The following is a 24,916-nucleotide window of genomic DNA, read 5'->3' as shown; positions in this document are numbered from 1 at the left end:
CCTACTAATGTCTGAGTGCTACAGGCTCAGTAGAACGAGGGGACAACAGTACAAGCTCACAGTTCTGCTGAGATGCAGATGCACTCACAATACCTACGAGGTGTCAGGCACGGTCCTAATGCTTTACGTTTATGTTAACTCACGTCCTCATCACACCACCATGAGGTCGGTACTATAATTATACCCACTGACACTGTGGCACTTCAGATGTTAAATAAACCAGACCCCATTTAACAAACTTGCTATCCAAGGCCCATACGATCACAAATTGATGACCCTCGCAGGCCAGTATATGTGATGTGTTGGATTTATGCAACCGTTAAAAATACTGAATTAGTTGCCAACATTTAAAAGCAGAGATATTTATGGAATCGCAGATTTTCAACTTCCCTTATGAACGAAATCTGAAAACCTGGCACCATGAAGGTGACATACTTCATGGCTAGGAAAGGCATTCTCAGTTTCTGACAGTCGCCCTTCTTCCTAGTTTCTCCCCAACCCGGAGACCAAGGTTCATTAGCCTGGGTTGCTATTTTCCTCTCAGGATCTCTAATTTCCGCAAGTATTTGCGTTTGAGATCCGCGTTTTTCCTCAGCGCAGCGGCGCTTGTGGAAGCCCGCCAGTGCCCCCTCGCGGCGTAATCCAGAATTCTCATCTCGTCTCCCAGCAGCCATTAAGGGACTCGGTGAGACCATCCAATCAGGTGAGTGGGAGGCCCGGAAGTGACCAATCAAAAACTAGAGAAGGGCCAGAATTTGACCACTGAGGATAGAGAGCGCTCGGAATAAAAACTTTTTTATTGAAGTGGGAAACCGACGCACAAGAGGAGTCTTTTTTGCTGGGGTCTCCAGGCTCAGGGAGGCCCCGGTGGGGAGTGGCGGAGCAGGCAGGCGGCGGCGAGGCTGATGCCCTGGCGCTGGGGCCGCGCGTACTTGAGGAAGACGGCGGCGCGGCCGGGCGCGGGGCCTCGGAGCGCAGCGCGGACCATGCACGGCTCGAGCGGGCCCAGCTCCGCTCGGCTGCGTCGGAGAGACGGAGAAACTGAGGTGGGGCAAGAATAGCGGGGGACAGAGCACGACCTGTCCTCGGAGCTAGGGCTCGAGGCTGAGAAGACAAGCTGACTTGCTCAGGGGCTCTCTCGGGGTCGCAAACGCCACCCATCCTCCAGAGCGACTGGAGGGGCGCCGAGGGGCGGACCCTCTGTTCTGCCCTCAGGGCGCGGCTATGGCCGAGCCAGGACCCGCGCGGAGAGGGAAGGAGTGGGGCTGAGGGTGGACAGACAGACATCCAGCTCTACCCCAGGGGCACGGGCTGGAGGAAAAGATGATCACTCTGCCCCGCGGTGGCACAATTAACAAGATGACGGGGTTCGAGCAGCTAAAGGGTCATCGCATTCGCAGTCAGGAGGAGAGTTGGAGAACTCGAGGCTTGCAGACCCCTCATTCGCAACTCTGGAACGCAGTTAGAGCATCTTCTGGGGCTGAGGAAATCCTATTTTTCACCCTAGGACAAGGTTAAGGGCCCCCAAATATGTACAAACACCCCATTCTCTGAGACACCTCCAGAGAAAAGCAAATGGGACCCCACCCAGACTAGGCAGTCACCCCATTCTCTCTCCCACTCAGGAAACAAATCTAGCCCCGCCCCCACATAATTGTCTCATATTCTCCGAGACGGTAAAGACGGCGACAAAGAAGGTAGGCCCTGAAGTCACAGAGACCCTCCACAGCGGCCATACCTGTAGAGTGCCGGCTCAGGCCCGGAACCTGCTCCGTCGAGCGCCCGGTGAGCCAGGCTCAGTGCCGCAGCTGCACGGCGACCCGGCTCCCACCCTGCGGCTTCGGCCTCAAGCAGAGAGAGCTCCAAGAAGTAAGTGGCGAGTAGCAACACCTGCAGTTTTCGCGGGGAGCGTGTCAGGGCACGCCCCTACTCGCGAGGCCACACCCCTACCCGCGAGGCCACGCCCGCCCGCACAAGCCATGCCCTACCCGCGAGGCCAGGCCCGCCCGCACAAGCCATGCCCCTACCCACGAGGCCCCGCCGCGCTCCTGCCCCTTGCACCTGGGGGGCGCTCCGGGCCAGAGCAGCAAGCAACCCGAGGCAAAGTAGCGGGCCCGGGTGGTGCAGCCGGAAATCCAAGCGGCTCAAGATGCGGCGCTCCGCGCGCAGAAGCTCGGCCCTCGAGAAGGAGCCAGCGCCCAGGAGACAGAGGGAGGAGGGCTGGGAATTGGGGGAAAAGAGGTGGGGAAATCTTCGACCCTAGCTCGTTACTCCCTGGACTTGAGCGCCTGGGATCGTTTCAATCCCCGTTCTGGGCCTCAGTTTCCTGGTCTGTAAAATGGGGCCATTGATTTGCTGTCTGGAACTCACGGAAAGCAGAGGTTTCACAGCCAGATAGACTTGGGTTCCTGACCTCAAACCCTACCGTTTACTCACTGTCTGACATGGACATCCACTGAAGCTCTGAGATTCAGTGTCTTCACATAAAACGGAGATATGACTTCCTACTTCACCAGGCCGTTCTGGTAAGGCACTGCGTTCATGCATGTTAACTATACTCAAGAAGGACTATAGCTACTATAACTACTCAAGAGTGAGTCCAAGTCCCAAATGCTTGTCTTCTGGCAAATGTCTTCCTGTCTCTGGGCCTCAGTCTCTTCCTCTGTTAAAAGGACACATTGGTAGCCTCTACCACATAGAGACATGCTGGGATTCCAAGACTAGGTAAAATGCTTGCTTGGCACACACTAGACATTTAATCTGTGAGGCGGGGAGGAAGGGCTCCACCCTCCCAAGCCCCGCCCCGGAAGTACCTCGGGAAGCACGCACTCTTCCACTTTGCACGCCAAGAACAGGCAGGCCATGCCCAGCAGCTGCAGGCGGTGTAGGCGCACTCGGCTCGCGCGCAAGTAGGAATCAAGCAGGTGCACGGCCAGGTAGAGCGTGTCCCCCGCCAGACCCAGGTACTCCTGGGGAGGGGCGCGAGTGAGCACCAAGGTTCTAGACTGCTACGCAGGCCCCTCCCTGCCCCCTCCCGGTTACGTACGTGCACCTGAACCAGCCAGTCCACCACTAGCGCGCGCATCTCCGGGGTCACGGTGCGGGGCAGGGCCCTCCAGGGCAGCGCGCGGCACACCTGCGGTCAGGCAAGGACGGCCTCAGTCTCCACACCTGTGCCTTGGCTTCCCTCCCGGGCTCCAGCCCTGGGTGCCCCAGTCTCCTCGCATCAGTTGGACGTCACGAGTGCCACATACAAACGCCTCCGACATCTCTTCCGAATACGCTCCTCTTGTGTGTCGCCATCTAGAACCCTGGACTTTGTTCTGGACGCCTCACTTTCCAGCTCTCCAGTTTAGCCCCAAGGCCACAGGACTTCATTACTGAGCATCTTCTCCTGGGTTCCCAGACTTCAGTCTTAGTCACCAACCCTCAACCCATCCTCCTCAGAACACCCAGAGGGTCTTTCTAAAGTATGAATCTGACCAAGGAACTACCCAGCCTAAAACCCTTCCGTGGCTTTCAGTACTCTTAAGAGAAAATCCTAATTGCTGTCAGATTCCGGCCCTGCTCCAGCATCACCTATCCCCTCTCTCCCCCCAAAACCCACACTTAAGCTACTTCTTACCTCGTTCCTACCTCAGGTCCTTTGCACTTATGTGCCAGCTGAAATGGTCATTCCCCACTCCTTGCATTTCTGACTTCTCAGTACTTCCAGTCTCAGCTAAAATTTCCCCAGCTTTTTCTATACTTTTCCATGTACCCTATCATCTTTATCTCATTGCTTTATTTTCCTCATGGTATTTTCAGATATCTGGTGTTTACTTCAAAGTCTTGCCTTTTTGCCCCACTAGACTGCCAGCAGGGCAGGGATTTCTGTCCAGATCACAGCTGTATCTTGGTTCCTAACAGAGACCCAGGCATGGGAGAGATGCTCACAAGATGTTAAATGAACGCATCCCTTCAGTATTTCTTCTGGCAATGCCTGTCTCAGACAATATCAGTGGACAACAATAGCCTGTGTTTTGGTTTTTGTGGCCCTTCTGAAATTATCGCCTACTTTGTTTGTTTGTCTCTGCTCATTGAGGCAGACTGTCTCGTGGTGTCCATCACGGCATCCCCAGTGCCTGGAACATGCTCAGAAACATTTGCTAATGACTCACTGAATAATTGATAAGTGGGTCAATGTGAGAGACTGCTGCTGCTAAGTCACTTCAGTCGTGTCTGACTCTGTGCGACCCCATAGACAGAAGCCCGCCAGGATCCCCCATCCCTGGGATTCTCCAGGCGAGAACACTGGAGTGGGTTGCCATTTCCTTCTCCAATGCATGAAAGTGAAAAAAGTGAAGTCTCTCAGTCGTGTCCAACTCGTAGCAACCTCATGGACTGCAGCCTACCAGGCTCCTCTGCCCATGGGATTTTCCAGGCAAGAGCACTGGAGTGGGGTGCCATTGCCTTCTGCAATGTGAGAGACTATGCAGTACCAAAGAAGGGGCTGCAAACAGCTGGGGAGGCTGGGAAAGGGCATTCCACACAGGTACAGTGCGAGAGAAAAAGGCCAAGAAGTTGTGGGTGGCAGCAGTTTAAAGGCCGCAAAGTCAGCCGGAAGTGACGTGAGAGGCTGGTGAGGTGGGAGTTAGGGAAGACTTGTTGAGTGGGTGTTGGGTGAGAGAGTCAGCTTTGGCTTCCTCCAACCCGAACGTTGCCTCTGCTGCCCTCCATGGATGTGGGCGGCGTTAGAGTTGCCCAAAGGCCGCTGGTCCACGGGTGCCCCCCCACCCCACGCCAACCCCAACCCCACTCACCATGACTTCGGTGAAGATGTCCCTGGCGTACTCACGTTCTCCCTCCAGCCCCAGCGTACTCAGAGCCTCCTCCAGCCCCGGTGGCGCGCAAGGCCCCGGGGGCCTCTCTGGGAGTCCTGGGGAGACGCTCCTGCCCGCCAGGACGCCATCAGGGATTGAGGTGCTCCGAGGCTCTGGGTCGAGGCAGGCGTTTGGACTCTGCAAAGGAGAGGGGCTGGGGTCAAGAGCATGGAGAGAGGCCCAAGCCGAGAGGCGGGAACCTGGCTCCTGTATCTCACCAGCATCCTTCGGGCTGGCGTCAAGGGTCAAGCCAAGTGCCCACCTCTTCCTAATGAGCGGAGGACCCTCGACAGGTGCTTTAAATGTGCGTGGGCGCATGCGTGCTGAGCACGCTTCACCTGGGCAGGTGCAGAGGCAAAGACGAAATGCTACACAGGCTGTCTCTGCCCCATCCAGACTCTCTAGGTCAGGCAGATGGCTCAAACTCTCTTTCCGCTACTTAACTATGATCAGAAGCAGGCCCTGTGAGCCTCACTCTCCTCAGCAATAAAGCAGGGATTTCAAAACTTACCCGACACATTGGTCCTGAGGAATTTGTAAGATTGTTAAATGTCCAGCACAGGGATCAAAACCTTAAAAGCTCAAGGCAAGGGAGCTATAAAATCATGTAACAAATATTGATAGAAGGCCTCTGTCCCCTGTGGTGGGTATTCAGGGATGAGCCCATGGTCGCTGCCTTTACCAAACCCACAGCTTCCAGGGGAGCTGATCCTCACGACTCACCAGCGATCCGGCTGGGTTAGTGCAGTGGCCTCTTCACTAGTCTTCCTGTAGCCGCCCTCCACAATCACCACCCATTGTGCAGCCCGAAACGACGCTGTGACCCCTAATACACCAATTCATGCTCTGCCTCTGTTCAAAACATTGTGGGCTCCCATAGCCCTCAAGTTGAAAGTCCAAGAGGCCCTATTATCTTCCCACCCCCAAACATACCTTTGAGCCCATCTCCTATCCCCCTCACTCACTCCTCTCCCATCACACTGGCTTCCTGGCTCAGCCTCACCCACACCAGGCACAATTCTACGTCAGGGCCTTTGCACTGGCTGTGCCCTGTGTCTGGAACCTCCTCCCTCAGAGATCCTTCACTTCCTGCAAAGTGTTTCCTCAGATACTTCCTTCTCCATGAAAAAATGACATCCTGAGCATTTCCTGTTCCCATTCTATGCACGTACTTGCCTTAGCACTTCTCCCTCCTGACTAGACTGTGAACCCCATGAGGGCAGGGCTTATCTAGTTTTTGTTTTCATTGCTGTATTCTCAGTGCCTCGAGGAGGCTTGCCAGTGTCAGTACGTAAATATTTGTTGAATGAATGAGTGAACAGGCAGAAAGGGCCTCTCTGAGGTTATGTTGAAACTGAAACCTCTAAGAGGAGCCAGAACTGCAGATGGAGAGAGTGTTCCAGGTGTGTGTGTGGCGGGGTAGGGGGCGGGGGGGTGGGGGGGGAGGCGGGAAGCATGAGCAAAGACCCTGAGGCAGGAGAGCTTGCTATTTTCAGGCACTGAGAGGTCAGTGAGGTGAGAAAAGTAAACAGAGTGTGAGATGCTGGACCAGTGGCTTCCTGTCATACTTAAAACTCAAAGACCTTACCTTGGGCCCAAGATCCTTTTGGCCCATTGTTACCTGTTTAACCTCATTTTCCTCTACTCTTCCTATGCCTTCACTCCTTGAGACACTGTCTTTATGTTCCCCAAACACATCAGACACCTGCCTGCCTCAGGACCTTTCCACTTGCCATTCCTTTGCCTGAACCGGGTGAGAACCTGGATATGTATATGCTCAGAGGACCTCTACGCTGTGGGAGGCAGACCTCAGGGGTAGTGCAGGTTTGGCTCCAGACCGCCTCAGGAAAACAAATTATTACAATAAAGTGAGTCACACAAATTTTGGTTTCCCAGTGTATCTAAAAGTTGTGTACACTATTGTAGTCTGTTGTGTGCAACAATATTATGTCTAAAAAAAAAATGTGCGTACCTTAACTTTAAAATACTTTATTGAAAAAAAAAATGCTAACCATCATCTGAAAACAGGGTTGCCACAAACCTTCAATTTGTTTAAAAAAAAATGCAGTCTCTGCAAAGCACAATGAAGTGAAGCACAATAAAATGACATATGCTGTAACAAAATTATTACAAGGGGAAGGTAGTAACTTTAGAGGTAGTCTGTCAGAGGCGAAATCTGACAGACCCCTTAACTGAAGAATCAGTCATCACCAGAAACAGAACAGATTGCCCATGTACCTCTTGATAGGATATATCAAGAAGGGCACCTCATTTCAAGGAAGTTCTTTCAAAAATAGCTTACATATAACCACAAAGAAACATCAGGCAAAAAACCCTGATCAAGAAGCATTCTGCAAAATAACCAGGCTTCCCAGGTGGCTCAGTGGGTAAAGGATTTGCCTATAATGCAGGAGACAGGTTCCATCTCTGGGTGGGGAAGACCCCTGGTGGAGGGGCATGGCAACCCACTCCAGTATTCTTGCCTGGGGAATCCCACGGACAGAGGAGTCTGGCGGGCCACAGTCCACGGGGCCGCAGAGTCAGCCACGACTGAGCGACTGAGCACAGGCATGCGGCAAAATAACCATCCTGTAAGTGTCAGACAAGACAATGGAAATGCAACGTGTTAAGTCTGGATTGAGTCACTGGCCGGGACTTACCCTTTTTTTTATTCAGGGACCCTAATGTGATCATTAATGAAAAGCTGATTAAGGTCCAAGAGAAAAGCATCTCAATGTTAACTTCTGAACTTTGGACTGTGGTTAAGAGAATGTTCTGGTATGGGGACAGACATGTAAATTTTTTAAAAATAAAATTTTGGAGATTCATGGAAAGTTGTAAAGAGGACAGAGTTCCCATATACCCCATACCCACTTCCCCCTATGAAGAGTGTGGTCTGTTTATCACAATTTAATAAGCCCATATGGATACAGTATTATCAAACCCATGCACTCTTCAGAGTTCCTGAATTTTTACCTAGTGTCTTCACTGTCCTAGGACCCCATTGGCTTCTTTTGGTTGACAGCTTCTTAGGCTTTCTTTTTTGGAACCTTGACGAAAAGTTCTAAGAACCCATAGTCAGGTCTTTTGCAGAACATCCCTCAATTGGAATTCTTCTGGTGGCTATTTTCTATTAGATCGAGAGTATGTGTTTTAGGAAGGAAGAGCCCAGGGGTAAAATAACATTCTAATCGCCTATCTAAGGCACACACAGCCCACATGATCCACCACTGTGTTGACCTTGATCACCTGGCTGACATAGCTTCACTTTCTCCACTGAAAAGTTGCCTTCCCTCACTTTTCACGCTGTACTTTGGAGTGTCTTTGCAGCCCACATCAGAGGAATGAGGGTGGGAGTCATGTTTCCCCTCCTTGAAGGCAGAATGTTTACAGAAATTATCTGTAAGTCTGTGCAGGTATGTCTCTTCCCACCATTTCCATCTGCACAGACTCATTTATTTTACCCCTTGGGTGTAACCCAGTATTATGCTATTTATTATTGCTCAAATTGCTTGCAGCTGTGGCCACTGGGGGCTCTTCCCCCTTGGCTCCCGTGCCCCTTCACATGCCCCATCAGTGAGGTTTTGGTTTCAGCATGTCCTTACGTTCCAGCACAAGATGCTCTGAATTCATCTTGAACATCTCCTGCTCCAGTCCTAGAATCCCTGTGGTACTAATTTTGAAAGTTTCAGCAGTTTTCAAAGGACCCGCAGTTACTTCAAAATTAAAGTTTAAAATACTTGAATCGCTACGCTTTGGGGAAAAGCTATCTGACATGTATTAAAATACAGCAACTCCAGAATGTAGGCCTCAAAAATTTAAAAAGCACAAGCGCAGTAAGATGGGTTGTTACACTGAGGTTTATTACATTACTGCTGACGGCAGCAAACTGGAGACCAGATAAGTGTCTGTCATCGGGGGCAGCTGAGCCAGCCGAGGAACCTGCACCTGGAGAAAAGAGCTTGTGAAGCGGCTGGAGGCGTGACAGCAGTGTCCATAAGGAGTCCCTCAGATGCAAAACAGGAGCCGAGAAAGGATCTCGTTTCTACCAGTGACCCAGCGTGGCCTGCTGGTGCTGGTACACTGGCAGGAGGCGGCTGAGACGCGGCAGGATGGAACCCAGCAGCTTGACATCCCAGGCACAGGGGTGACGTGAGAGCCAGAATGACTGCTCAAGTGCTCAAGGCCAGGCGTGGTTCTGACTTTCCTCCTCCTTTCACAAGACTTGTGAGACGGTCTATACGCACATGACAAAAGATCAACCTATTCAAAAGTTAATTTTCACAACTGATGAAATTTTATTAAAACCCGTCCCTCTAAAACGCTTTGGGAAAAGTTCTGCCAGTGAAATAAGCACCACCATTACGTCTAAGGGGATTCGTTCAACGGAGGGCGGCAGCTGAGCGGCCTCTGGGAGCCCATCCGTGGACACGAGACAAGTGCTAACCGGCTGAGGTAGACAAAGGTCTGAGTGACAGTGTGGTGTGACAAGACACGGCACTGGTCATCTCCAGCGGTTGCACCAGAAGGCTGTATTAAAAAAAAAAAAAAATCCTTTTTATCAGAGTGTAGTTGCCATTAAAACGCTTCTCTTTATAAGCCTCTCTGCTGTTTCTCATATGGACACACTTTTATAGCTCAATAATAACATTCATATAAAATTAGAATCTCTGAGTTTTTGTTGTAGGATCTGATTTTTTTCTCTACCCTCATTTATGACCTAAAAGACTCCAGGTGTGTGAAGGCCAACACCGTCTGGCAAAATCTGACAAATTCACCTGTGCCAGGGCTCAGCAGGGGCAGCCCTGGCCTGGGGGCTGCGAGGAATGATTCAAGCACGGGAGCTCCAGGGTTAAAAGGCCAGGCATCAGAGCCCTGAGGGTTATGAACCCATCTGAGGTGCCCCCGGCTGACAGCCACCACACATCCCACTGATCCTCTAACAGCTTTGTACTGGAAAAGTGACTTCCCTGGTGGCTCAGATGGTAAAGGTCTGCCTACAATGCGGGAGACGTGGGTTCGATTCCTGGGTCAGTAAGATCCCCTAGAGAAGAAAATAGCAACCCACTCCAGCACTGCTGCCTTGAAAACCCCACGGGTGGAGAAGCTGGTGGGCTACCGTCCACGGGGCCGCAAGGAGTCGGACACGACTGAGCAACTTCACTTTTATTGGGATTGGGGGCCATAAATGAGAAGGTGTGTGCAGGCAGTACCCTCTCTAGGAAATGAGTCCATTCCCTCCCACACTGGCTCCCAGGGCCCAGCCCTTCCACCCCTCTCTCCACCCCTCCTCTTTTTGCCTAAGCAGTTCCTGGGGGACCAGAATGGTCTCTGTCCACTGTACCCCCAGTCCAGGCATCTTCCAGACTCTTCACCAGCTCCCCCCGAAGTAACCTCCACCTCCCAACCTGCGCTTGAGCACCCCAGGTGCCTCCTCCACCCGCTTCCCCACCTCGTGGCACCTCTGGTCCCCGTGACCAGAGCAATGGGAGCAGGAGGCAGCCGGTGCCAGGGACTGGACTCAGGAAGCAAGGAAAGGCCGGGGTGGTAGGCCCCAGTCTGAAATGAGTGTCTTTATTGCTTGTACCGTACAAATACGAGGAGATGGGGACAGGCCAGTGGGGAGAAGGAAGAATTGTTGGATTAACAACATACACACACAGGAAAAAAGAACCCCACCCACCCAAACCCACCCCCGCCCCACCCCAGAAGGTCTCTCTGTGAACTACCTACAGGAGGTGGGGTGGGGAGAGCAAAACCACAAAAACTAAAGTCCAAACACCCACAGATGCTGGGAGGCAGGGGGGCAGGGCAACAAGTGGACCCCAGGCGTGGCTCCCCTGCTAGGCCAGCGCCCCTCCCCCTCGGGATGAAGTGCTTGAGCCAGGGGTGGGGCCCGAGCCCACTCAAGCCACACACACATACACACACGCACACGCACGCACACACCCCCACGTGCATCCACACCCCAGATGCACAGGGATGCCCACAGACACACACAGTCTGAGGCACACACAGGAGTGCCCACAGCACTGACACGTTCACCTTAAGGCTGCAGAACATGGGGCCCAGAGAGGGGGAGAGAGTGAGGGGGCCCCTCCCTCGGCACGTACCAGACCCCCACCCCCTCTCAACCCAAGTCCGCGGGCAGGCCCAATACTGTCTCGGTGCGAGATGTGTAACAGCCGAGGCTGGCGCCCCTCCGCCTCAAGCAGAGAGAAGGGGGAGACCCCGGCCCCTGTCCTCGGAAGGGGCTGGGGCCAGGCCCGGGCTCCAGCGGGAGGTAAGGCCGGCCGGAAGGAAGCCCTGGTAAGGCACGGGGCTGGTGGGTGGGGAGGCTAGCCCCCCTCGTGTTCCTCCTGCCTCATCCACAGGGTCAGGAGAGCAGCTGAGGGGGTGGGGAAGACAGGGCCAGGCAGCCGCACCCGCTCTGGGTTCCCCGAGGGAGAGCGGGCCCCGTCCACGTGAGGGCGCCTGGACCCCCATTCTGCACGCAGCTTCCACAGGCCCGTGCTACTCCCCCACCCCCGGTCCCTGGACATTATTGCTTTTTCACCCCCACGGGAGGAGGGGGCCGGACTGCCCTCCGCCAGGCCACTCGGAGCCTGACGACGGGGCCAGGAAGGCAGCCTCTGAAAGGAGCAGCTGCGCGGAGGCGGGCTGCCCGCGGCTCCACGCTTCGCCCCTCACGGGGGCTTTATGTCGATTAAAAACCGGAATCTCTCCCACTGCCCAAAGGCCTAGTCCTGGGCAGGCAGAGGAGAGGCTCCCGAGTCCTGGTCTGTAACAAAGGTGAGGGCAGGACGGGATCCTGGAGGCAGGGCTGCAAGGACCGCTGAGGTGAGTTTGGCAGAGGGCTGAGGGAAAAACTGGAAATGGGGGGAGGAGGTGAAGGATGGGGACACAAACCAAAAAGGCAAAATAAAAAGTTGAAAAAAAAAAGAAAAATCCCCCGGCAGTGATGGCAGCAGCCTGCATGCGTCCCGTGGCGGCGGCAGGCGGCTGCTCACTCTCGGATGCTGGCCGAATAGGAGAACTGGGGGAAGTGCGTCCGCTGGTCCAGCTCCAGTGAGCCCAGGCTGTCATCTGCAGGGGGCGGTGGATGTAGATGGGGGAGAGCTGGCCGAGAGAGGGCCCGGGCCCCCAGCAGGGCTGCAGCCAGGCCACAGCGCAACCCCCAGAGACAGAATGGGGCCGCGGACCGAGGCTTAGTGGCCTCCCTCCCTCTCAGGCACAGCCCCACCGCCGGACCAGGACCCCGGCCTGCTCGCCCAGCCTCCTGAGCATCCCCCTAGCTTCTCTGACTCGGTCATACCAGGGTCTCGCCCAGACCTCTGTGGTCCCATCTCCTGCCCTGGGCACCACTCCCATCTTCAACCACCCTTCCCCCACACGAAGCCAAGTGGGGGTACCTTCACAAGCCCTCTCCTCCTCTGCTCAAATCCTTCCCCGGCTCATCCTTACTCCTCCAGGTGGCCCCCAAGATTCCCCTGCTCGCCCTTCCCTGCTCTATTCCGACCTGTGCAATGCTCCCATTTCTGGGAGTCCTGGGTGCCATTCCTTTTGCCAAGAACTCAGCTACCCTGTCTCCTTCTCCAGGAGGCAGGCGTTTCCCCTGAGCTCCTCCAGACCTGTATTCCTAACACCATCGGCCTGATCACTCTCGGGTGTCACCCCAGCTGGACTTTTGAGTTCCCTGAGGGCAGGGCCCAGGGCCGTCTCATCACTGCTGTGTCTCCAGCACAGCCCAGCACTGGGGAGGGCGGGGTGGGGCAGCAAGAACTCAAAACAGCTACAGAATCATTGGAACCATCCATGCAGCCCCAAAGCCCTGAGCGGTGAGGGAGCCAATAATGGACACTGGCCACTCCTCTGGGTCTCCTGCCCAGACCCCTCCTCCGACAGTGAGAGCCCTGGTGAGCTCACTGCAGGGTAAACTGCCCAGACACAGAGAGGGCCCTGTGAACTTCCTCCCAGAGAACTGGATCAAGAGCAGACCCCCCGAGCCCCGCTTCCAAGCCACGCCCACGGGAGTGGGGGCCTCAGACACTCACAGCGGTCCGGGGGCGTGACTGTGATGGACTGGGCGGTGAACTCGTCGTCAAAGTACCTTGTGTCGACCTCAGACGTGACCTGAGGCTTGAAGGGTGGCAGGAGCTGTGGAGAAGAGGAGGCAGCCTCAGGTCCCAGAGGAGCACCCAGGAGAGGCTGGGCTCCTGTGGGGAGCAGGCAGGCAGTGGGCTCACCTTCTTCTGGACCACGTCCTGCCAGTTGATACTAAGGAAGAACCTGTGCTCCATGACCTCCTTGGCGTCACTGGGCCCTCCGCCGAGCCTGGGCAGAGACGGCCATGAGCACCCGCCTCCCGGGCAGCCGGGTCCTGGGAGACAGGCTTTCGGTGCAGGCCCTGATAACCTCTAACGACTCCACCTTTAACATCCCAGGACACTCCACCACCTCACAGAGGAGGGATCTGGGGCTCAGGGAGGGAGTCCCTGTGCCCAGAGTCAGAACCTGGAGATTCCAACCTGGCCCCAGGGATGGGGATGCAAGCCCAGAGGGTGGGCTCCACAGACGGCCGCTCACATCCTGGCTCTGTCACCCTAGGCCAGGCACGGCCACTCTGTTCCTCAGTGTCCCCGGGAAACTAGGCAGGGCAGGCGGAGCCTAAGGACAGGCTTGGCCAAGGGAGCGCGCCAAGTGCCACCTGTAGGGCCGGTCAATCAGCACACATCAAGCATTCCACCGGCTTGTGCACCTGTGGACACTGCCCCCTGCAGGCCGAGGGAAGTGGCGGTGCTGGGCTGGGCTGCACCGGGCGAAGGCCAGCCCTCACCTCTGCTTAGGGTCCTTCTTAAGCAGCCCAGCAAGCAGGGACTTGGCCTCAGGGCTGAGCGTGCGCGGGAAGCGGATCTCCTCCATGAGGATGAGCTCGAAGAGGCGCTCGTGATCCTGGTTGTAGAAGGGCAGGCGGCCGCACATCATCTCGTACATGACCACACCCAGCCCCCACCAGTCCACCGCCCGGCCATAGTCGTTGTCCTCCAGCACCTGAGCAGGAAGGGGCAATGAGGGGCCGCCGAAGGAACCGCAGCCAGCCCTCAGGGGCCTGGGCTGAGGGGCCCCGCCTCCCCTGGCCTTCCAACCCCAGACACCTCGGGCGCCAGGTACTCAGGGGTCCCACAAAAGGTCTTCATGGTGGCCCCGTCGCTGATGCCCTCCTTGCACAGGCCGAAGTCAGTGATCTTGATGTGGCCGTCCTTGTCCAGCATGAGGTTTTCCAGCTGCAGGATAAGTCAGCGTGTCAGAGACACAGCATATATCTCAGGGTTTTCTGCCGCCCCCGAAACCCCACACGCCCTTGCCCTTCCCTGGGGTGGGGGGTCGTGGCCGGGGGCAGGGATGGCAGGGCCAGGGTGCTGGGAGGAGGGGTCAGAGAGCAACCCGCCCCCCCAGCAGGGGTCAGGCCCTCTGAGGCTCGGGGGGAGGAGGCAGACCCAGCACCTCCGCAGCCCCTGCAGCCCCCAGGGAGCTGGGAAGACAGGGCAGGGGGAGATGGGAGCCAGGTCCTGCCTGAGTGGCTTCCCCCACTGTGGGCGGTGGTGGTCACACTTCAGGCATGTGGAACACTGAACACTACCTTTCTATTTTTTCTTGAACATAACACGAATGGGCACTTCGGTGGGCCTCTGTGTAACCTCCACCGAGTCAAGAAACACCACCAGCTCTAAGTGCCCCGCTGCATTATCAGCCACCACCTCCTCCAACAGAAAAGGGACTTCATTTCTGCGCTTTTCTTCAGTGTTTCCCACCTACGCATACACTGTGAGTGACACAGACTCATCTCAGCTGTTCTGGCAGCCCCTCAGCCTTAGCCTGTGAGGCCACAGCCTGTCCTCCTGAACTGCTGTACGGAGCTGTGGGTCCACCACCACGTCTTCTATGCCCTCTCCAACAGTGGGCACTGGGCGGCTTCCATCTGGGGTTCGTGTGCACAGAGCTGCTGGAGCGTGTGTGTCCACACGGAGACGCACACAAGCGCCTGTTCTGGCGCATGCTCCCAGGGCAGAGCGGCGGCTCGCAGCGGACGTGTGTGCCGGGCGCTGGTGGACTCTGCCGGGCCATCCTCTGAAGAGCCTGGACCAACTCACACCCTCTCGCCATTGCTCCCAGGAGGCCTGGAAGGGCCCCACGCAGGCCACCTGCCCAAGACCACCACCTTGGGCCTGGGTGGGAGGCTCAGCTCCAAGAAGGACAAGACAGACCCTCCATGGAAGGGAAGCTCAGCAGATGGGTGCGCGGCCCGGGCGTGGCCTGCTCACCTTGATGTCGCGGTACACCACGTCCCGCGAGTGCAGGTACTCCAGGGCTGAGACGATCTCTGCTCCATAAAAGCGGGCCCGCTCCTCTGTGAAGACACGCTCCCGGGACAAGTGGAAGAACAGCTGCCAGCGGAGGGAGGAAGGGAGGGTGAGACCCCTGGCCCAGAGGAGGGGAGGATGGCACTCAGCCCGGTGATGTGGTGACACCTGCCCCACAAACTGCGAGTAATGGTGAGGACCAAGCGAGGGACAGTGAGTACAGAAAAACTCACGTGAGCGACAAAGAAAGAAAAAGTGAGCAAGGGATAAAGAGGGAAGGCCAGACAACAGGCGCCAAGTGGAGAGCTGGCGGGGGGCGGTTGCAGGAAGGGGCAGGCAAACGAGGGAGCAACAGCAAGGAGGCAGAGGAACACGACTCGTGAGCAAGCGGCAACAAGCCGTGAGATGAGACCACGTGCGGGATGAAACCAGTGAGTCACACCAGGGGGAGAGAGAGGGTGTGGGGGCGAGGAGTGGGCGCCAGGTGGGCACGGTGAGTGGCGGAGAGAGAGGGTGTGGGGGCGAGGAGAGGGCGCCAGGTGGGCACGGTGAGTGGCGGAGAGAGAGGGTGTGGGGGCGAGGAGAGGGCGCCAGGTGGGCACGGTGAGTGGCGGAGAGAGAGGGTGTGGGGGCGAGGAGTGGGCGCCAGGTGGGCACGGTGAGTGGCGGAGAGAGAGGGTGTGGGGGCGAGGAGTGGGCGCCAGGTGGGCACGGTGAGTGGCGGAGAGAGAGGGTGTGGGGGCGAGGAGTGGGCGCCAGGTGGGCACGGTGAGTGGCGGAGAGAGAGGGTGTGGGGGCGAGGAGTGGGCGCCAGGTGGGCACGGTGAGTGGCGGAGAGAGAGGGTGTGGGGGTGAGGAGTGGGTGCCAGGTGGGCATGGTGAGTGGCTGACGTCTCTCATCAGGAGAACTTGCTGAAAGTAGAGGACAGGGATCCTGACCCACAGACCCTTTCTCTGCAGCCTTTGAGAACATCCTTGCAGCACCGTCGGCCACCACCCCACAGCCCTCTGGACCTCAGTCTGTATCCCGCCCCCCAACTCACTAAACCTGTGAAATCAGACAAGCCACTTAACATCTCTGAGCCTGTCTCCCCACCTGCCTCAGGGGAGGGAGCGAAAGGAAAAAGACACTCCAGTAAGTCTCCCTCTGCCCCCCACACCCGGGAACGAGACATCCAGAAGGGCAGGCCGGGGCTTGGGGGCAGACCTCGCCGCCGTTGGCGTACTCCATCACGAAGCACAGGCGGTCGTGTGTCTGGAAGGCGTACTTCAGCGCCTGCGGGAAAGAAGGTGGCAGCGTGGGACGTGGGAAGATGGCTGGCTCTCTGCTGGGTCCCAGGAGACACGGCGCTGCTGATCCCCTCCCCGCCCTCTCCCCCGCAGCCCTGGCCAAGGTCGTGGGAATAACGTGACCAGGGTTCAAATCGCATCTTCACCTTTTGTGGGGAGTGAGGGAGCTCCTGGCTCTGACAGCAGGGAAGGGGTTACAGGGCTCAACGATCCTGTCCTCTGCCTCTAATTAAGCCTCCAAGAGACACAGCCAGGGCACAAACTATGTTCTGAGCAACACAGCTGTTTCACGTCTCTCTTCTTCCCATTTTACAGTCCAGTGTGTTAAAACTTAGGGGCTTCCCTGGTGGGTCAGTGGTAAAGCATCTGCTTGCAATGTAGAAGACCCAGGTTCAATCCCTGGGTGGGGAAGATCCCCCAGAGAAGAGAATGGCAACCTACTCCAGTATTCTTGCCTGGAGAATCCCATGGACAGAGAACTGTTGAACTTACACACACATGTGAGGTTTGCTGGCTGGGGGTTGGCAGTGGCTTGGGAGCCAACTCCCCAGATAGCCTGGACAAGTGATTCTCCAACAAACAAGTAGTTTTCAAACTGTGCTCTAAGGAGCCAGACAGAGTTCCTCAGAGGACCCTTAGGTGACCCCCTGCTCAAGAAACTCTACTGCTCCCTGTCTTCCACACTGAAGAACCTCATAAGGTCTCATTTAAACAAGTGCTTTGGTTCAGCAGGACACCCGAACAGCAAGTGAGCTACAGAAACGACCCTTAAACCATTTTCCACCTAGTCCATCCAACTGACATCTGCTGGTCTCGATGGAGACTGCTGCCCAAGAGGTGTCTGTCTGCTCAGCCTAAGTGGACAGGCAGCACAGTGATGGTACATCTGCTTCTAGGATTACTTCCTAAAACTCAACCCGCCGGACTAAGCACCTCTAACCAATACAGAGAGAAGCCATGCTCTCCTGGGGCCATTTCATAATCTGGTATCATCAGACGGCTGAGGGGTTGACACAAAGCCACCGTCTATAAAGAAGCTGCCACCCTGGTGTCTCAGTTCTGGCCACCCGGGGAGCCCGTACAGCTGCACCCCCACCACCAAGCCAACACCAATCCGTGCTCCACAGAACCGGGGGCTGCCTTTCTCCGAGCTCCGTCCTAAGGGCAGCCTGGAGGCCCCACGTGTGCACCCTGCTTGAGACAAGTGTTACTCACGGTGAGGAACGGGTGCCTGGTGTTCTGCAGGACCCGGCTCTCGGTGACCGTGTGGGCGACTTCATCCTGCAAACGGAGGCTGGGTGAAGGGCTGGAGGGCAGCGCCATGTCGGCCTCACGCCCCACCTCCAGCCTGAGAAGATGGGGGAGGAACGGGTTGGTGAACTCCAACTCCGTTCCTAACTAATGCAGAGAACGTGAATGATCACTCACAAGCCCTAATGAAATACCGGACCAGACACGGCCACGCAGTGACTCGCTGTCAAAACCACCCAGTGAAAAGCTGATGGAGACTTCTGACAAGGGAGGGCCCGGCTGTCACCACCCGCCCCACGGGCCAAGTCTGGCGTCTGCAAAGGTGGGGGGCGGGGGGGCGCGGGGCGCAGACACTGAGGGGCCTGAGGTGACGCCACAGGCCGTGGTGTTCCTATAAATGGCAGCGACCCTATACACATCCTTGAAGGACCTAGACCGAGTCAGGACTCTAGGCTGTGAGCAATGATTCCCGGGGTGTGGTCCCTACGCTGGCAGCATCGGTGTGGCCTGGGAATTTGGGAAAAAATTATCAGGCCCCTCCTGGGACCCATGAATCAGAAATTCACGGTGCGGGCCCAGCAGCAGTGTCACAGGGCGCCCCCCTGCCCCCAGGGCTCTAACAGGGGCTCAAATTTGGTACTGAGTGTACCCGAGAGTGTGGTGCCCAGACACCTGCTATCCTTCCAGGAGGCAAGTCTGTCTCCAGGGATACTGTGATAACATCGGTAACAATGTCTAAGAATGTTTCTGACTCAGGGGTGGAGGGCTGCCCTGGTAGGGGCCAGGGATGCGGGGGCACGTCACAGCCCCCCTGGCAGAGAATGGTCTGGTCTCAAATGTCACATCTGAGGCTGAGAAGCCCTGCCCCACACCAATGATATCTAGGGCTTGATAATTTTTGTTGGACATGACCACAGTACCACAATCACAGTCTTTAAGATCATCACCTATTAAAGATACAAAGCTAAGCATGTATGTCTGGGAATCTCTGATGCCCAGAACATGCTTTAAGGCGCTTCAGAACAAAAAGAGATGAGAGCAGAGCTAATGAAACAAGACTGGCCAAACGGCAGTGCTGAAGCTCGGTGACTAGACTGGGCAATCCACTATATTTTTCTTTAAAAGTTTTTACGTATTTTAAGAATTTCCTAGTTTAAAAAGTTTAAGTAAAAGAAAAGGAACAGAATTCCATTTCCAGCCCAGCCTCCTCCTGAGACCCCCTAAGCCAAGGCCCCGCCCTAGTGGGCCCCCCAGGCCCTGCTGGGTGAAGCCCCTGTCAGACTCTCTCCTTCCTCCCTGGTGTCCAGAGGGTGGGGGACTCAGCAGGCAGGGCCCCACAGGACTGAGCAGTGGCTCTGGGGGTGAGGGGACACAGCAGCAGACGCAGGAGGTGTCCCGCCTGGAGTGTGCTCCGGACCACAGGCACGCTCCAGGCTGGGCCCCACGGTGGCTGGCCCACAGCAGCCCAGGGAGGGCCTACCTTGGCGATGATCACCTCCTTCCGCAGGATCTTCATGGCATAGTAGCGGCCAGTGGCCTTCTCCCGCACCAGGATGACCTTGCCAAAGGTGCCTTTGCCCAGGAGTTTGAGATAGTCGAAGTCATTCATGGTCTGCCCGGGATGGGGAGAGAGTTGGGCAGTCAGAGCTTGGCATGTGGCCCGTGGGAAGAAATTTTAACAAAGAGAAGAGAAAATTCAAAGGACACTGTTGCCAAAATGCTCAGGCGGGAGCAGGGAGGCCCCAGGCAGCAACTGTTTGTTCTGAGGTGGCCTTCAGACTGAGGCTCTCCCACCATCAGCTTTCCCAGGCACGGGGCCCTGGGGGGCTGAGCTAGGGCTCTAAGGTGGGGGCACAGGGGTCTTCACCACTGCTCAGGATGAGGCTGCCCCGCATCCCGTGGGCCCAGGGCAGTACCACGCCATCTACTGCCTGAAATCACCACGCCCACAGGGCAGTCAGGAACTGTCCTGGCCGGGGCCCTGAGCTCTCGGTATGGAATTCCAGGGGGGCAGGGCTGAGAGTGCTCACAGACTGGCAGGCCCCGTCCTCCAGCTCTGGCACTTACCACCTTGGCCCGCGCCTTGCTAACTGCCACCTCCATCTCCTCGGCCGCAGAAGAGTCGCTGGGGGAGCCACACTTGTAGTCCATGGGGTCGTCCCCTGGACCCCTCTGCTTGAGGCTGTTGGCAACCATCTGGATGGCCCGCATCCACTCTTCCCTGTGTGAGGACGCGTCCGGGGAGCCATGAGTCCTGGTGCGCCTGGGCCTCAGGGCAGGAGGGGCTGAGCCCCACAAGCAAATGACTAAAACACCTTCCAGCATTCTGGGGAGATCTGCCTGACCGAGGGGAGCTGAACCATCACAGGCCCCCCTGGCTGTGGCAGATCGGGGAGGGTGAGACTAGAGTAAGAACAGAGACTACCTGTGGATCCACCAAGAGCCTGACCCGAGGGCCACTTGAAATCGAGGAGCAATTACATGACTAGAGGGGAGACCACCTTTCCTCACAGGCTCTGGGAAATAAGCTGCCTTCCTGAGCCTTGAACCAGGGAGACAATGCTCCTCTGAGGCCCTGGGAACGAATGACGAGCTCATGCATACAAGTGACCAGTGTTTTGTAAAAGAAAACCAAGAACAGAAGGAAGCGTTCATTTGCCAAAGAAGGTGGAGATCTTATAAGGCAAGAGCTGACCAACAGGACCCCCTGGAGGCACCTGTCTGGGGGTGGGTGGCTCAGGGGCCATTCTGCTGGGGGTGGGACCGGGGGTGGGGCGGGGTGGGGTGGGGACGCTGCCAAACAGGGAAGCAGGTCCCAGCAGAAGGGAGACAGGTTTAAGAACAATAAACTAGTTCTGTCACTCATGATTTAAACTCGCTGGGAAAGAATTTTCTTTTGATACTTGCAACAGACTGGTCTGTACAGAGGGGAAAAATACACCTAGGAGAAATAAGTAAAAAACTGTCTGCTGTGCTCATTCGTGTCTGACTGTTTGTGATCCCATGGACTGTAGCCCACCAAGACTACTCTGTCCACAGGATTTTCCAGGCAAGAATACTGGAGTGGGTTGCCGTTTCCTTCTCCAGGGAATCTTCCCAATCCAGGGAATGAACCCACGTCTCCTGCATCTCCTGCATTGGCAGGCAGATTCGTTACCACTGAGCCACCTGGGAAGCCCAAGTAAAAAAGACCACACGCCAAAAAGAAAAAAGGATGAAGCTGAATGATACTAAATTGTTTGGACCCACTAGTTTGGTTCCTCTAGTTTGGACCCACCACACAATTTTAGGGGTTTAGCCCAACATTTGTTGAGCCCCCTACGGATTTTGATCATGTCTGTAAAAGCCATGTGACCAGCTCTAGCTGAGTTCCACGGTTTGCTGAGCAAAAGCAGTACCCAAGTCCCAGGATCCCAGTTCACACCTAGAAGCTCTGCCTCTCTCCTGACCTCACTCACTCAAGAAGACCTTGCTTCCTAAGACAGTCTCAAGAGTTCTGGGAGCGCAATTATCAGGGGCTGGCACAGAAGCCCTCCCCAAGCCTGAGCAGAGTCTGGGGGCCCCGGATGCCACACGTGTCCGCCCCACGAGGGCAGGGATTTGGGGCTGGTTGTGACCTGGCCCCCAGCGGGTACTCGGGAGACGTGTGGGGAACGACTGAGCAAGGCAGCCAAAGCCCTGGCTGGCCCTAAGCCTGCTGCACAGCCAGGCCAAGCGGCGCAAGCCTCTCCCCTTCCCAACCCAATACCTCAGGCGGGCATTTCTCAACAGGTTTCACCCAAGCCCTCCTTGGAACAAGTAATGGGACAAATCCCTGGCCCTACATTAATATTCCTGTTTCCAAAAACTGTGGGGGAGGGGAACATACCCAGCGACATGCTCTATCAGACCAGAACTGTCCTCTTAGAAATTTGAAAATGCTGACTTTGGGTATATGACTATGGATTGAAGAAAAAAAAAAAAAAATCACACATCTCCTAAAATGGTTTGAATATACTACAAAAAAAAAAAGGCATATACCTCACATGTAGAGATTGTGAGGGACTACCACATGGAAAAAGAATTTGCAGGCCAAGATGTGTGTGTACTATCGTCTGTCTGTAAGGAAGAAACGGTCCATCCTCAGGAGCCTGAATGGACAAGAGATGGAGCCTCCGCACTGCAGAGCTGGGGCTCAGACAGCAGCCCTGGCACTGGGAGAGCCCCTCCCCCCAGCTCGCCCCCTCCTCAGCACCCAGGCAGCACTGAGACGCTGGGGAGCTGCCATGTACAAAACCAGCACCCAGAGAAAGTTCTCGCCTCAAGGAAGGGGCTAAAGATTCCACTGGAGGGGTCTGGACCATCCCACCTGGAGCCAGAACCCACGGGGGTGCACACGGAGGCTGGTCGGGGGTGACTCTCTGCCGCCTGACACGCCCCAGATCTGGTTCCAACTGGACCGAGGTAGCAAGGTTGCAGCACTCAGAATTTCAGAGAAAAGGCAAGGGCCTCTGTCCAGGATACTCCTCAAGGGTTTGCAACATGGTGTCTGGGGCAGAGGGGAGCTTCCTCCCCAGGCTGGGGCTGATGGGCCTTCCACCCCTCAAAGGAAAGCTCCCAGGGAAACGCTGAGGAAAATAATGGTTCCAGACACACCACCTCATTCCATGCTCCTTAAGAGGGCTGCAAAGGGAGCAGCCGTGCTCCCAATGGGAAACTGAGGCTCACGGAGGTGGGGTCTCCTGTGGGCGTTCCACAGTCAGGGGCCGTGGCACTGAGACCCACACTCGGCGCTCCTCCAGGCCCTCCAGCCCAGGGGAATGGCACTGGGGGCGCTCACCAGTGGGCTCAGGGATACCACGCTGTATGCACAGAGCCCAAGGGCACGGCAAAGGCAAGCAGCCTCTCAGGAGCCCTGACCCCGCCATGTTTCTAGCCCACCTTCCGAGAGGACCTCCTTTACTGAACAACACAAGGGCCCTCCTCTTGCTTGCTCCCAGAGCTGCTGAAGTGCTTCATGTGAAGTAACTCCTTGAGCCCTCCCTGCATACCTCTGAAGGAGGTACTATTATTCACCTCTTCTTACAGACAAGGAGACCAAGGCACAGAGGGGCTGACAGTTACCCAGTGGCAGTTAGCAAGCAGAGGCCCAGGGACACAAACCCAGCCAGGCTCTCCACGGGGTGGCGTCAGGCAGGGGGAGCTGGGCCTGACCTCACCCCACTGCCAAATGGCCGTGGGATGCTGGGCGGCCTCACTTCTAGGACCTCCGTCTGCCCACCGCGTTCCCTGGGCCCAACACCACGGCTGAGAGCACAGACTCGAGCTGGAAGGCCTGGAGGGACTCCGGGCTCTGCCCCTTCCTGAGGCAACCATAGACGGGCCACTTGACTTTCCAAGGGCTATCCAAGGAAGGAATGAGACACCAACATCAAGTGCTCAGGACAGAGCAAACACCTCAAAGGGTTGTGAGGAGTCACCCAGCCAGTCCCTCCTGAGTGGCTTCTGTGTGCCAGGCCTTCTTCCGGGCACTGGGGGTGCAGCAGGGAACCAGCCCCATTGTAGTTCCAGGCCTAACATTCAAGACACCTGTGTCAAGGCTCCAAGGCAGGGGCCAGAGAGGAAGCCCTGGCTCAGAGGGTGGCTTGGGAAGGCCTCTTCAGGGAGGTGGCACATAAGTCAGGACCTGGAGGACCTCCCCGGAACATGGGGCCTCCCCAGGGCCAAGAACAGGCACTTGGCTGTGAAATAGGTGAAACAGAGGAGAGGAGGCAGCCCTGTGAAGTGCCAGGAGGGAAAAGAATCCAGGCAGAGTAACCAGCATGGCGAAGGCCCTGAGGAGGGAGCCTGGGGTGTCTGTGGAAGGCCCAGCCAACAGAGAGAGAGGAATGGAAGAGATGAGAACAGGAGGGAGGCCACGGCGTGAAGGAGTTAAGTCTTGATCCTTCACATCACAGAAGTCCTGGAAGGGTCTATCAGGGCTGACAGGACCTGACTTTTCTGCTCTAAGTCAGCAGCTGCTGTGTGGAGTATAGGCTGAGAGTCTCAAGAGGAAGCACAAGGCTAGTCCCACAGCAAGAGGAGATGGTGGCAGACGATTCGGAGGCGAGAAAAGGTGGTGTGACTCTACAGGCCCCCCGAGCCAAGACGCTTCCACATCCTTCTAGTTCCTCATAACCAGGTCTGAGCCCCACTGGGACAGCGGCACAGTGGCTGGTCTGACTCTAGATCCTGGGCCATCCTGCTGAACAGAATGAACTGTACCCTGGAGGGAAGGCCAGTGGCCTGGAAGTGACAGGGCTGTCCTTGTCACAGCCTCGGGAAGAACAGCTGACTGCTGGTCTGACGCCAGATGGGGCCCTCTCCCCTAACCAGGGTCCCCCTCAGAATCAGAGGGGCATTCACAGCTGGAGGCATCTGGGGTCCCCCTCTGCTCAGACACTCTCAAATGGGCTGCCCTGGCTGATTCAGGCCCAGCCCTGCTTGGCAGGGAAAACATAGGCCCTTCAGATCTTCTTTTTTTACTTTGTACCTCTCTGGGCTTCAGTCTCATTATGTCTCATCATTATGTCTGTTTAGCAGGTGAGGAACTCCTGCCTGGAGGTGTAGTGAGGATAAGTGAATTAATACATGTGAAGACCTTAGAACAGGGTCTGGCTCAACAGAGCATTAGTCCTAACTGTTCTTTTATTTATTTGACAAATATTTACTGAACACCTAGTTATGTTCCTGGCACAAATAAACAAACAGAAAATGTCACACCAGGTAGGATAGATGCTATGAGGACAAATAAAGCAGGCTAAGGGTAACAGAAGTGGAAGGCAGGCAGGACCCTCCAAGAAGGTGACATCTGAGCAGAGACCCCACAAAGTTAAAAGCAGAAATATAATGACATCTGGGGGAAGAGGAGTCCAAGCAAATAGCAAGTGCAAAGGTCCTGAGGTAGGAAATGTGCCTGGCATGTTTAAGGAACAGCATGGAGGCCACAGTGGCTAAAGTGAGGGAACTGGTGGCAGGAAAGTATTCTGAGGCCAGATCAAGCAGGTCTTTGTAGAATAGGGCATCAACTTTGGAGTTTACTCCAAGTGAGACTAAGAGCCTCAGAATTCCAAACAGAAGCTGCACGGTAAGATTTCCATTAAAAAAGCTCACACTAATGTGATGCCCTGTTAA

At 56.0% G+C, this 24,916-nt stretch overlaps 2 protein-coding genes across 3 annotated transcripts in view; both read right to left on the bottom strand.

The window, feature by feature from the left end:
* Positions 1-779: 779 nt before the first annotated feature.
* Positions 780-5,339, bottom strand: CNTD2 (cyclin N-terminal domain containing 2). The gene is given in 7 exon segments (XM_027514456.1): positions 780-1,503; positions 1,739-1,890; positions 2,062-2,220; positions 2,814-2,969; positions 3,047-3,136; positions 4,803-5,035; positions 5,038-5,339. Coding segments are annotated over 7 exon segments (903 nt in total). The 5' UTR covers positions 5,087-5,339; the 3' UTR covers positions 780-1,439.
* Positions 5,340-10,390: 5,051 nt separating this feature from the next.
* Positions 10,391-24,916, bottom strand: part of AKT2 (AKT serine/threonine kinase 2) — a 47,604-nt gene continuing 33,078 nt past the window's right edge. For both annotated transcript variants that reach the window (XM_027515813.1, XM_027515814.1), the window contains exons 5-14: positions 19,832-19,985; positions 19,245-19,376; positions 17,729-17,794; positions 16,431-16,499; positions 15,185-15,307; positions 14,018-14,146; positions 13,699-13,913; positions 13,109-13,196; positions 12,917-13,019; positions 10,391-11,948 (exon numbers count right to left, since the gene is read on the bottom strand). In XM_027515813.1, the coding sequence (XP_027371614.1) occupies positions 11,869-11,948; positions 12,917-13,019; positions 13,109-13,196; positions 13,699-13,913; positions 14,018-14,146; positions 15,185-15,307; positions 16,431-16,499; positions 17,729-17,794; positions 19,245-19,376; positions 19,832-19,985 (1,159 nt within the window). In that variant the 3' untranslated portion in view covers positions 10,391-11,868. The remainder of the gene's footprint in view (positions 11,949-12,916; positions 13,020-13,108; positions 13,197-13,698; positions 13,914-14,017; positions 14,147-15,184; positions 15,308-16,430; positions 16,500-17,728; positions 17,795-19,244; positions 19,377-19,831; positions 19,986-24,916) is intronic.

The sequence above is a fragment of the Bos indicus x Bos taurus genome, chromosome 18 (assembly GCF_003369695.1).
Source record: "Bos indicus x Bos taurus breed Angus x Brahman F1 hybrid chromosome 18, Bos_hybrid_MaternalHap_v2.0, whole genome shotgun sequence".
NCBI lineage: Eukaryota > Metazoa > Chordata > Mammalia > Artiodactyla > Bovidae > Bos > Bos indicus x Bos taurus.
This window is presented reverse-complemented; position numbering and strand designations above follow the sequence as displayed.